The 13,666-nt window shown below is 44.1% G+C and overlaps 1 protein-coding gene across 1 annotated transcript in view; it reads right to left on the reverse strand.

Moving 5' to 3' along the window:
- TMEM254 (transmembrane protein 254) overlaps window positions 1-13,666 on the reverse strand; it is a 68,567-nt gene that overhangs the window by 45,851 nt on the left and 9,050 nt on the right. The window contains exon 2 of the mRNA XM_085605094.1: window positions 5,914-6,017. Within this exon, the coding sequence (XP_085461220.1) occupies window positions 5,914-6,017 (104 nt within the window). The remainder of the gene's footprint in view (window positions 1-5,913; window positions 6,018-13,666) is intronic.

Below are 13,666 nucleotides of genomic sequence, written 5' to 3' on the forward strand. Positions count from 1 at the left end.
GCTAGAACCGCTAGATGTCGCTGTTGCCAAATTAATATTTATGGGAATTACACAATGTAAACTGGGTTACAGACGATTATGTATGTATACGGTATTTATATAACTCGAACCAAGCCGAAGGACGGTGGCGCACAATAAAAGGTCAAAGACTAGCATACAATCAATGATTAAGAGGCGCTGGAGCTGGTTTGAGGGCAGTTAATGCATTGTGATGTAGTGTTCTTTGAAGAATGAAGATGTACGTCTTCGACACTTCTTAAAATGGAGCAGCGTTGGGGCAGTCCTGGTGGATACAGGGATGCTGTTCCAGATCCTAAGTGCATACATGGAAAAGGCCTGCTGTATTGGTTTTGTGTTTATTTACACTTTTAAGTCTTCAGTTTGAGGTGTCCTGGCTGCGGGAGTGCTGCGAACCACCGCAGAGGGCGAGCTGATTTACAAGATAAGCAGGGTGCTGGTCGGGATAGCGTTCCACATGATGCCACTGGTTTTGAAGTCGGTGCAGGCTGGCAAGGGGAGTCAATGGAGTTCCACCAGGATACAGCAGATGGGATCATATCTCCTTAGGCCCCGCATGAGACATGCTGCAGCACATAGGATGCCCCGAAAGGCTGCCCTGGTGGCGTCTGAGGGCCATGGAATAGGGAATTACCACCATCCAGTTGCAAGAGTATGAGGGATTGAACAACAGCTTTGAAATCACTTTCTGGAAGATATGGTTTCAATAAAAAAAATAAAAAAAATAAGACGGGAGAGCTAGTAAGATCGTACCAATCCATCTTTGTTTTATTGGCAATGTGTTCCTTGAGGGTGAGGCTGGTGTCTAGGGTGAATCCAAAGGGTTTTGCACACAGTAAAATTTGGGGCTCCAAGCAGTTAAAGTTCATGTCTCAGAGCTAAAGGTATAAATGAAAAAATAGAAATGGAATCACGACATTGACCACGTGGATAGTAAGTCGACACAAGCACTTTACTATCAACAAACAATCCAACCAAATAATCCATCACAGGATAGGTAATTCTGAATTAGCTCTTAATGAAACATGAAAAAAATGACACTATCCAGCACGCTTGTGTAATGTCTTGCTGTCACATGACTCTATTCTATTGGAGGTCTAAGGCCACACTACTGAAGAAGTCCTGCTGCACCCAAAGACGGAAAGGTCTGCTTCATTTGAAACTTGCTGGCACCCTCACACCTCCTAGATGGCGCGGTCACCCTTCAGATTCAAACCTATGTGTAAAACAGTAATCCTGGGTATTGTATTTTGGGCCTCAGAGAGGCCTGTGGGGACTAAGATCCAAGATGTTGTCTACTGGATAAATGGTGGATAGAGACGGTGTCAGGACCTTGGTCCTACAGGATCCTCAGGAAGCGTTCAACAGTCAACAGCTCCATGTTCTTACATAGATTACAAAAACAACAGGGACAGGAGGCACTGCCCGAAAGTGGGTTGCGTCTTGTCTGTCTGGTGGGACACAATCTTCCTTCGTAGACAAATAAATGCATTTTGGAGTTTCTAAGGCTTCCTTTCTACCATACTGTGTTTATTCATCTTTGCTTATATCAACAAAGGAAGGGACGGAGAGGGCTTGATAAAGGTCCAATGTACATGCCCTAAATTAAGTCAAGAACCGGAAAGGTACGAAGTTCCAATGTGTACTTTAGGTAGTAGGGAGGTGGGGAATACCTCCTGTGGGAACTAGGACCCTCAACACACAAGATGATGGACGAAATGTTGCACAATGGCAAAACATTCATCCCCAGTCACAGATCTGGGTTTAATCCATTGTTACTTTGCTCACCACGCCACCCCAATTCAGACATGGCCATATGCAAATCAGTCTTGACCCTGTGCCTCATGGGAACAGTCCAGCCCGAACTGCCAAGCCATGTCTTCCCTGGACCGGAATCAAGCATCCTAGGACCGGTTTCGGGGTTTCACCCCTCTTCAGCCAGGATAGCTTGACTCCAGTGGCGTAGTGAGCACGGGACCCACGTCTGGGCATACTCTAGGAACTAGGACCTTCACACACCCAGCAAGCTAGGTGTCATGCTTCATCATATGGGTCTGCTCCTCGTCGAGCCGGCGCTGCAATGCTCGACGGGCACCCATAAAGGGGCTCTTTTTCGGAGATCTTTTGTTCCTCACCAAATCGGTGCTGTGCGTGTGAGGGGCCTAGGTATGTGTAGATGTGAGATGTGAATATAAAATAGGTAATGGGAACCTCTGTAATGAGTTTTATTCTATATGGGTCCCAACCTAATTAAAAGGAAACAAGGGGGGGCAACTGTTTTTGTTATAATGTGACAAAAATTTCGCTCAACCCCCAGATGGTCAACATGTTTCTTGCCTCTATTAGTCATGATAGTGATCAGCTGGCGATTCTTCAGAACCGGGTGAAAAAATTAAAAAACTATCTACAATGTGTGGCAAGGTGCAACGCTACCTACCAAATGTTCTACCCGTAGGGTGGTCGGTTTTGTATTTCAGACAGACTGCATTTAAAATGGCACGCAGATTTTGGTGCAAGTTAAAACACATGGCACATGAAACACGAAATGAGGCCTAGTCAAATGCTTATTTTTTTTTTAAAGCGGCACTTTTGGTGTATGCTAAGTGAAAGACATGAAATATGGTCTGGTCAAAATGCTTTCAGTCTGAAATGTTTTCATTTAAAACCATGCTTAATTAATTAATCATGGATGTTTAATGTGTTGAGTTGAGACTTCACCTCACTCTAGAATGTACATTTAATTTAGAGAATGTTTTTTTTTTTTTGGAACTTTTAAAGTAGCACATAATTGTGCTGTATTAACATGTGTTTTTGCAGTGTAGAAAAACTTGTGATTTCAGTTTCCTCTTTAGCTTTGAAGATAAGATCTACACTCCCTTTTCCTGTCTCAAGAGACTTTGGCTTTGTAGCATATTTAGACAATACATATTCAGTTCATAACACATCTTTTTATAATGTATTAATTAATCAACCAAGCACCAACACTACACGTGGGGCAAACACATTTTGTATAAAAAGCTATTTAAAACATTAGAGCATGTTGCTATGAGTATGTATTAACTGTTTGCACTTTGAAAATTTGCACTGGTGCATGTTTATGCTATGTTGTACAGTGCACATTTTTGCATGCTGTGCACGAATAATAGAAAAGCTGCTTTTAACTAATAGCTTTTGCTAGGTAATAACTAATACAGGGTGCTAGTATGAGGGAGGTAAACATAATTGGTTTTATTGAATAAATTAATACTCTTTTGTGTTTGTTATGTTTTTGGGCACACCATAAAATGGCTGCCTGGGAATCCAGCATGGCTGAGAATTGTTAGCAGTGTGCTGAATAAGGGACACATGCGCAGAAGATTATGCCAGCTGCATGAACTGCCAAGTGCCTCAAGTGAAGACACATGGGTCAAGGCCACAATGAACTGTACACTCCTGTGATCGTGCCAATGTACCAGTGTTTGTGGGAGAGTGTCATTCCTGCGTGCGATGTGAAAGCGAGAAGGAAATGGACTGATACATTTTTCCATCTAAATGTTGCAATATTTGTTTAATTATTGATGGTGAAACATATGACTGTATTAAGCCTTAACGCTTCCTTTGTTAAAGCTGGTATGAGTTGGATTTGTAATGAGAACAGGACGGGGAGACCCTCTTGTCGCCTATGCTAACCAATCACAGTGTGAGGTTCTACCGAAACTGCAACATTATAAGTTTAGTCAGCTAAGAATTAGAGTATAAATAATGACGACCCCTTAGGGGGCGTGTCGGACTAGAAGAGATAGGAGAGGAGAGGAGAGGAGAGGAGAGGGAGCAGATGAGACCAGACACCATATGGGTTAGGTATGTGAACGTCGCGGGTGCAGCCTGGGAGGAGATTGCGTCTGAGGAGAGACAGAGAGAGGAGGGGGGCCTTGCTCATATTTTTTCAGAGAGTCCTTGCACGTCATATTTTTGGCAAGGCAGATCACATTCCTCTGTGGTCTTGTGAAGGAGGGGCATTTTCAAGGAGCAGCCTCTCTGTCAGACAATGGAGAGGGAGAGAGACAGATTGAGCAAACCAGGGCAGAGAGCAGCTGATGGAACAGGTCTAGATTTAGATGCTGAAACTCTAAGTTTATGCTTAGACTAACTAGTTTTGAAAATATTTTTTTGTCTTATGCATTTATTTCTCTTTATGGGAGATTTTTTCCAATTATTAACTAATAAATTAGCCTTGCAAAACTCACTCTTGAATTATATTTTCCTGAACTCCTTAAAAAATTTTGACTGACATTTGATGCCTCATTCCCTTCCTTTATGGAATGCCCTGTATTCAGTCTGCAATATGTTCTGTATTAATTCTATTGTTCCTATTTTCAATTCTGGAACCCGATTGATATTTGACTAATGAATAAAGGGTCAGAGAACCTTAACTTTTAACTAGAAAATCAAACCCTTTAAAAATACTCAACTCTCTTTATTGGCTTAAATATTAATTGTATTTTGATATTTCATGTTTATGTAAAGTCTCCTGAAGATGATACACGGTGGCAAAGGTCCATTACCTTGAAAGAGGTAAACTATAGGTAAATTAGGTTTTGCATTGAGAAAATACGGTGAAATTACCGCTGGATCACCACCTCAGACAGGATCAAACATCCCGTCGGGACAACGGTTGGATTCCCAACCCTACAATGGAGGAGGCGCCTGCGCAGGCACTGCTGTGGGGATTAGGATATCCCTTTCAGACTGCCTGTTTATAGTGGTCCCACCTCCATGAACAAGCAGATGGAAACAGACTTTGCAGCCCCAAGCAGGTCCCCCATGGGCTCCTGCTAAGTGGCTGCAGGGGCACATGTAGTGCCCCCACACACACACCCATGCACTGTGTGTCAGGCATGGTACCTGGCACACGGTGCATGGATGTGTACAAAGAGCCTTTATCTACTGCAGCTCCTTTTCCTGGGCTGCAGCACAAGCCGCAGGAGAAAAAGGCATTTTACTACTGCCTGCACTGCGGTCCTATTCTAAGCGGGCAAGTGGGACCTCCAACTCATTGTCGGACGGTCACCTGCCCGAAATGATGGCGGCCAGAGGTCCGACCATCCGCCATCGTAATAAAAGCCTTAAAGTCACGAGTCAGAAATTTGCAATGAAATCTTTAGTGCGCTCTTTCGGAGAGCATCCCTCAGGGAGGTAGTAATACATTTATGACAAAAATTCTTTCTCCCATAAAATGCTAATTTTGAACGCCTTTATCTCCATGTGAACTTTTTGTGTTTAATAAGTCTTGAACTCAACCTAAAATTCTGTGCGAATGCTGAAGAGTACTAATGCTCCAGGATCTATACTGGACATTGAAATACCAGTATATTTTATGGATTGCTTTTCATAAGAGCATGTAAAACCTTTGGAATTAGCCAATAGATATTGAAAATTGCCTTTAGACTAGTAAATTCATCGACTGACCCCATTAAAAAAAAATTCATTGAAAAGAAAATAGGGTTCCAGAGACAGTCAAGATTCATCACTAGACTTGGCCGATCAGTTCAATACCCAACTCATAATAAAACATATCAAAGGGCTGATTATAGGGCATCGCTCAGCTCCACACATTAATGCTCATTACCTGGGTGCTTTACACGGTGTACTGCATGGGCAGATATGCAGCCTAAAGAGGCACCCATTGCACCCCTCAAGATTTCACACTGCTTGAATTGTGTACCTCAAATTTCAGAGAAAAGAAAAGAGAAGAAACAACATTTTGTTTTTTAACTTTTTGCACAAATGACCATCTGCGATAATTACAGCCAGTGTTCTGACTGTCATAGCGATGACCATTTCCACCAATTGAAACCCTTTTCTATCAACAGAGGCCACAAAATGTGTTTTTACGATTTGTATGATCCGACTTACCCATAATATAGCCATGGGTAGTGGCTTCTCACCAGGTACTTGACGAAGGACCCTAGGGGGCCGAGCTGTTGGTACGGCACGTGTTCAGGCCAAAATACCGTCCACTGAAAAAAAAGAGTAAGAAAGTTGTATCTGAGTGACAGAATGCGATAAGCTGTTGCATCTCAAGGAGGTAACCTGGGCAGGCGTGTGGTGCCAACCTAAATCGTGAGTAAAAACACAAAAAAAGCAAACAAAGGGCTTTTCAGAATGCTGCACCACTCAATCGTTCATCTGTACCCAGTTTTATCCAAAGAGCACTTGAATAAACGAACAACCATTTTAGCAAATAGCTCTTGTGTAGTATCCATGGTCGATACACCTTGATTCTGGTTATGTGAATCCTAAATAGTTTCTCCTTTTTTTACAACAACATCCTGTAGAAGTACATATATTGACTTTGAAATAGTTCAGTGAATTTTAGTGCCTCTTCCAGAAATCTGTGCAATCTATAACTCAGACATAAAACTGAGTGAAGTGACAGAGGGAAGAGACAATTCAGCCATTCACCTTCCAAAGTGATGAAAATGCAATTTATTGTCAAATCCCATTCTGGGAGTCATGGGCAGGCATTGCTTGCCTCTACTATCCTGGGGTCGATCCTAGTAAGTCTCTGAAAATCTTGGCTAAGAACACCCCCTTCAAGACTTGGTTCTGAGTGGAAGTGATGGCGAGCGGCCACAGGCTTCAGGGTGGTTGACGTGGGCACACAAAACTAAAATCTGAAAACCTATGAGAGCAATAATATAATTTCCCAGCCAAGTGCTTCTCTTTATGTAAAGTACTTTATTCCACTATAAGCAGGGCCACTGGAATTATGCCTCAGGGGAGGATCAAATTATGCGGCGGGTTGCTTAAATAGCATGAAAAGGCAAATTTTGCAGCATAATGAGGCATGTTCTGTGTGATTATTACCTCATTATTTTGAAAGTTTTACACATGCTGACACTATCTGAACAGAGATTACACCCAATAAGTATCACTTGGATAGCCAATTACAGAAATTAGCATTATTAGGGTGAGCAGTCAGCCTTTGCAAAGGGCCTTCCACTGTGTGGCAACACGTGCCACTTGCAAATGTTTTTGACTGAAATCTGCACATTATGCAGCAGATGATGGGTTATGTAGCAAATCCATAATTATTGTAGAAAACGTTTGAGTCACAAAATGGCATCATTTGAGGGGCCCTGGCTGTAAGAGAAAATACTACTCGCAACACAAAATGTATCCGATACTCAATGGACAGTGCAAGCTACTACTCTAGCAGGTTAGCACTATCGCACTCTACCTATCCCCCTTCAGGTAGCCTCGAGTCACATGGCATGTTAACTACTACAGATTAATTTTGTAACAGAGGAAAGTCCAGGCAGCCATAGGGTAGATTGTAGAATAAAGTTTTATAAGATTTAGTTACAGGATTATTAAGATGGTAAGTAGCAGATAGCCCCACCAGGAGCAGCCTCCTTTCTGCTCAGCCCACACTCCAACTGACACTCTCTCAACCACACCAGTCACTCCATCACTCCATTAAATCACATCTATAGTGACTGAACAGCAGCAAACAGGTAACTAAGGGAAAGGATGCATAGTAACAATTCGAGAGGACCTGGCCTGTTCCCATTGGGCGCAGGGTCAAGACTGTTTTGCATATGGCTGGGTCCAAACTGGAATGGCATGGTGAGCAAAAAACAATGTATTTAGGCCCAGATCTCTGTACTGGGGTGAATGTATGACATTGGTCTGCATTCTGTCCATCAATTGTTCTTTTTGCATTGGTCACCCTGAGTGGGATGGGTATGCCCAGACGTGGGTCCCGTGCTCTCCATGCCACTTGAGTCAAGCTATCCTGGCTGATGAGGGGTGAAACCCCAAAACCGGTCCTAGGATGCTTGTTTCCAGTCCAGGGAGGACCTGGCCTGTCAGTTCGGGCTGAACTGTTCCAAATGTGCACAGGGTCAAGACTGATTTGCATATGGCTGGGTCCAAACTGGAATGGCACGGTGAGAGAAAAAAAAACAATGGATTTAGGCCCAGATCTCTGTACTGGGGTGAATGTATGACATTGTTCTGCATTCTGTCCATCAATTGTTCTTTTTGCAGTAACAATTTAAGTCACAACAATGAAGCTCTTCCATGCATTATGCAGCCTCCAAAGCTGGAGCAGCCGCATCGTCTCTCACCCATTCTCTGGGAAGCAGACGCAGCGGCGAGCCTCCTGTTCTCATTCTGTGTTCACGTAGTTGGGCTGGGCTGTGGTCCAGTCATGCAGAAGAAGCACTTTGGCTAGGTGGGCGAAGCCACGCGGCAGAGTCCCAAAGACATTGGCATGCTAGCTGTCAGCCAATCAGTGCTTTGGCACAGAGTGCCTCGAGGCAGCAGCTTTACATTCAGAGTGTATAGTCTTAGCTGTGGATCAGTACCAGGCTAGCAAATTAGTCAGTTGGCAGAGAGGGCACCCTTGGGTGGGGGCATCAAAGGTCTGCAGGATTCTTATTAGGCGGCAGTGACCACTCAGGCCTGGGTTGACTGTGCCACAGTCACCACAATCACAGGCAGATAACAGGTGCCGCAAGGCATGTCAATCCCTGCTTCAGTAGAGTATGCCGATCGGGCCACTCAGGCACGTGGCACCGCAGCGATGACAAGGATGATGGTGAGAGCCTCTCCGCCATAATTCAGAAGTCTTGTGGTTCCCCCAATTAGTTTAGAGCCCCAATCACTCTAGTAGCAAGTCTCTAGTAGAGGGACCACTGCTAAAGAGTCAACTGCTTCTGTCCACATTCATCGTCAGCTCCTCCTGTAGGGCTGGCTCGCTCTTTCACTCTCACCCAGGCAGGGCGCCTCAGGTTTCCAGGACAAGACCGGCAGTTCTTCCACCAGATCAGACTCCTGGTTATGTCCCTTCACGTCTTGGAAGCTGGATGCCAGGCAGACACCAGCTCTGGTTGCTCAGTAGTCCCACTCAGGCGGTCTTTCAGGCTTAGGCTTCGTACTGAGTGATGCACTTCTCAGAAGGGTTGTCTCCAGGCTGGAACACCCACAACCTATTCACAAAGAGGTGTGAGCAGTCTGCACTGACTATGAGCCACCATACCCAACAGTGATCAGGAAGAGAAACAATGGGCTGCCCCCCCCTTTTAAACGACCCTTTAAACCTCGACAACAGGAACTGCGTTCCCACCCTTTACCGCAACTTCCACCAAAAGGCAGATTCAGGAGGATTAATCAGCAGCCCCCTTTATCAAAAAGATCTGATCGAAGTTCAGAAAGGAAGACTGTCTCCTCTTTCACTCTTCAGTGTCGGGGATCTCCCTGCCACAGGAATGTCAGCAATACACTTCCACTACCTGGGAAGGTAACCTCCCCAACATCTTGTGCACATAAACCGTCCGAGACCTTCCAAAATTGAACACACAGGCCTGTGTCACTCTTGTTCCCTTATACACTCATGTAATGTGCAACAAACTACACTAGGGTTCTGGGTTCACTGTTAGCAGTGGGAATTTACACAAGTGGGCCAGCAGGCTTCACCTTGCTTTATACAGATTAAAAGGCCTGGTCTTGGTAAGATGGCTAGAAACGTGGCGTACTGCCCCGATCGTGCTATACCTATAAACAGGTGATGGGGACAGCGTTGCTTGTCACTCCTGAGAGCCTGCTTGGTGTGCTCCTCTGGGCTAAGGCAAGTCTAGGGCCAGACTCATGACAAAAGCAAGTTTAAGACTTTCATGTACACACTAGGTTTGCAACAATCCTAAAACCGGAATACCAGATCTTAAAGTTAAGTACTCCAGACCGGGGACATAACTGTATTTCATGCGAGAGACATTCCTGGCCCAACATTTATTAATAAAGAAATGAAGCAACTCCAGACACAGGTCCAGGGCACAGTCTATGTGCGAACCCATCAGGGCAGCACCTTCCATGTGTTAACCATCAAAGAACTGATAAGGTAGAACCTTTCGCAGCAATTTTATGCGGTAGCTGAAAGCTGAAACTACAGCAGAACTTATGCTGACAAAGACAGCGGACTCCCAAACTTCACACCAAGACATTTTACAGTCTTGGCTGGTCCGAGAGTCGCATCTGGCTCAGCAGGTCAATAAGTGTTGACAAACAGGGACAGCACTAGCAAATGAGAGCAGTTGACAATAGTGCAAAGCTTTCCCAGGCAGAAAGAGACCCCAGTCCCTCACTCTGAAAGTGGCCCAAGCTGTTGGAAGTAAGAGTTCAGCTTGAGAGTGACGCTTGTTCTATGCACGTATGACTGTCTGAACTCCCAAGCCAGCCTACTGGCCACGAATAAGAGGCGGGACGGAATACTTTCAGAAGCACAAACCAAGGTAGCTCGGTAGGTCTTCATTTGATGGGAAATACTCTGTTTCCCTGGTAGGTTAGCTAGTGAGAAGACGAGCGCACTGAGGGTAGAAGAAACCTTTATACTAGTCAGTTTAGACGAGAGAATTTCCGGTAATGTGTGTAATAAAATAATAATAATAATAATAATAATAATAATAACAACAACAACAACCTTTATTTGATCTCCAGGATCTTAAAAGCAGCATACAATACATAACAAAACAACAATAAATAGTTCTACTTAAAATTATACATGGCTGCATGGTAAACCTTTATATAAAAATCAATTTACTAGTCGCGTTAGCCATAATTGTCTAAGAACAGAGGGTAATCAACCTAAAAGGACGGTCCTTGTGCAAATAATCTTACTCAATACAGGGTCTCTCTCTTATGTCATTTTTCTAGACTAACCTTACATATATAAAAAAGAAAAACCAGAATCTACGCCCTGCGTCTTACAACCTTTTAAAAGGAAGACGATCACAGAGCAAGTGCAGATTAAAATTAAAATGTAATTAGACACCTGTACAAATAAGCAGGCATGATCTCCCAACACTTAGCATATGGTAGAAGTTTTAAAAAAGGCATCCTGTTGAGAGTGCTATTGTAATTAAGACGGGGCTCAGTGAAGGGCAACAACTGATGGCCTATTGTTTGATATGTAAGGTCATTACAGTAATTAGGAAACAGTAATTAAACAATGTACGCTTTGTTGCTCCCATCACAGGCAAAAAGTATAACATTTATACATTAAAATATACACTTGGTGAGAAGTCCCTTCTAAAAGTGAGGTAGACATATTTTGAGAATTGGAGCGGAGTTATTCTAAAGCGAGTATATGATAATGTGTGGTTATAATGAAGTCAGCGGCGGCTCCTCTGATATGGCCGAGGAGGGTCGCCCCCCCTGCCAGCACCCTCAAAAACGTGAAAAATAAAACGAGTCCAAAACCCATTTTATTTTTCCTCGAAGTGAATGTGTGCTGAGTCTTGGAGGGCGGGGCCAGGGAGGTGGCTGTAATGGAGGGGGGATGGTGGGCACTGTTCCCAGTAAGCATTAAGGTTTGGTCAGCCATCTTGGGACAGCCAAACAGTCATGTGCACTGAAGCTCTCTCCAACCCGAGTTGCGTTGCTGCTTTGGAGACAGCGGGCACAGGCTCCTAGCCTGTCTGGGAGCACAAATTCACGGCGCGCTGGGCAATCCTGAAGCTGTTCTCATTCATGAGAGCAGCTTCAGGATTGGGCCGCAGGACAGTCTGGGAGTCTGTGCCTGCAGTGGAGGGGAGCAGGAGCAGGATGTTAGAAGGAGGCAGGTATGTTCTTTTTTCTTTTTATCCAAAGTCCTCCATCCATCCCCATGCCCCCTGCATCGCCTCTTTTACCTGATACGAGCCGCTCCTGAATGAGGTGACGAAAGTTCAAGGGGATAATATAGGAACAATGTCAGCATGGGAAAGGGCTAGTATTGGATTAGGGAAACGGCGAACAAAAATGTCTAAAAACCCTTTATTTTCTTCTTATCTAGTACCGTAAAACCAAATATCTTGGATTTTTAATCAACCAAAATGAGAACAAGTTGGGAGCATTCCCCCAGACTCACTAATAGAGTTTACTAACAACTCCCCCTATTGAGGAAACAAAAAGCCTCCATTCCACCATCAGACTTCAGAGCTGCCGTGCAAGCTTTAGTGCTTTCGCATCTGGACGGCCAAAACAGTGTTCTTGCAGGCCTCCCTAAATGCAACACTGCACCCCTCAGTGCATATGCTGCAGCAAAGTTGCAAACCAAAGCCTACAAATAAAATGACATTACTGTTACTTTAAGACCACTACTGCAGTCAATAATGCTTGATTAACAACCAGATTGGACTTGGAAGAGTTTTTGAACTCTTACACACAAAAGGTGAGGGGAGTTATAGTTGCAAATCGTCTAACCACTGGCAATTGCTCAAGGGTGCATTTCAGTTTAGGCTGAACTGTCCCTATTGGTCAGGACCATACCGGATATTGCATATGGCTGGGTCTAATATGAGGTGGCCAAAAAAAATACACCAGGTTGGAATGCTACCCGAGTGATTACCAGTGGTTAGCAACCATTCCTCCCATGAGTGTTCCTAGTTTTTGAAATGGCAATAATTTACATACAGACCTTAATTGGGAACTCAGAAACGTTGACCCAGTATGCAACCACAGACAGCATTTACAGTTACTTCTGAAGCCCTTAAGACCCTAAGCCCCCCAGAGAGCAGGTCATGCAGAGAAGAAGAACGCTATTATAGAAGTCAAGAGGGGGCGCTGCTTCCAGTAAAGCGCAATGCAACAGGTATGCTAAGTCCTTTCACATGAGCAATTACCTGTGCAGACAAAGGAATTTCTATGCATCACTGTATTTTAGTAAACAATGGGCAAACCTAATGGTCATCTTGCAAACACCATGTCACAGTGTTAACCCCCAGCAGAGCAAACTCCGCCTTTGACCCTCCGGTCAGTAAGTTCAGTACTGTAGCACTGAAAAATAGCAACCGCAGAAGTATGCAGAGCTATGGAACAGCACCACTATTTCACAGGAGCCATATATAAAACATGTCAGGGGTTTGGAATGGGAAACATCCTTTATCCTGCAGGCAGAACCATGACCTGCCTTTACTCTGCAGTCTCCATCCCGACTGCGACATTACCACGCGTTCCTTTACAACGCAAGTCGTTACAATAACTTACTTGGGGGTGCGTTGTTGGACTGGTGTTGTACTTTCAGTCCAACACTTTTCCTACTGATGCACTGACTGGAGTTGGAATAGCAATTTATACTATTCCAAATTCCAGCGCCCCCACAAGGCAAGTCATTGTAACGACTTCTGTGGAAAAAGGAACGCGTCGTAACGTCACAGTTGGGGAAGTGACTGCAGACTAAAGGCACGCGTGGGAAATACATGTAGGATTTCGCCATACATCCGTGTGGAACTGTATACAAAATCTACTTGTGCAAATGAAGTACTGCTTCATAATCTATGAAATGCCATGCAGTATGGGGAAACCTTATGCCAACATTTTCATTCCAGAGCTCGGATAGTAGCCTCTCTGGGTATGCCAGGGGTCATGCTATGTCAGGGTTTACATTTTAGCAAGGATCTAATAATGCCACATTTCTGATTATCATCATATATGTTTATATCATGTGCTGAACATATCAGGGTTTTATCTCTGTCAAACATTTCAACATTCACTTGTTCCATTTATGATAGCCTCTATTAAGGACAGATTTTCTTTATCACAGTAGGACGTCGAATACGCGAACACCTTTGATTTGCAGAGTTCTGATTAAAGGAGAGGTCAGTAGATACCAGTGTTCTAACTG

Source organism: Triturus cristatus, chromosome 1_2, assembly GCF_964204655.1.
Source record: "Triturus cristatus chromosome 1_2, aTriCri1.1, whole genome shotgun sequence".
NCBI lineage: Eukaryota > Metazoa > Chordata > Amphibia > Caudata > Salamandridae > Triturus > Triturus cristatus.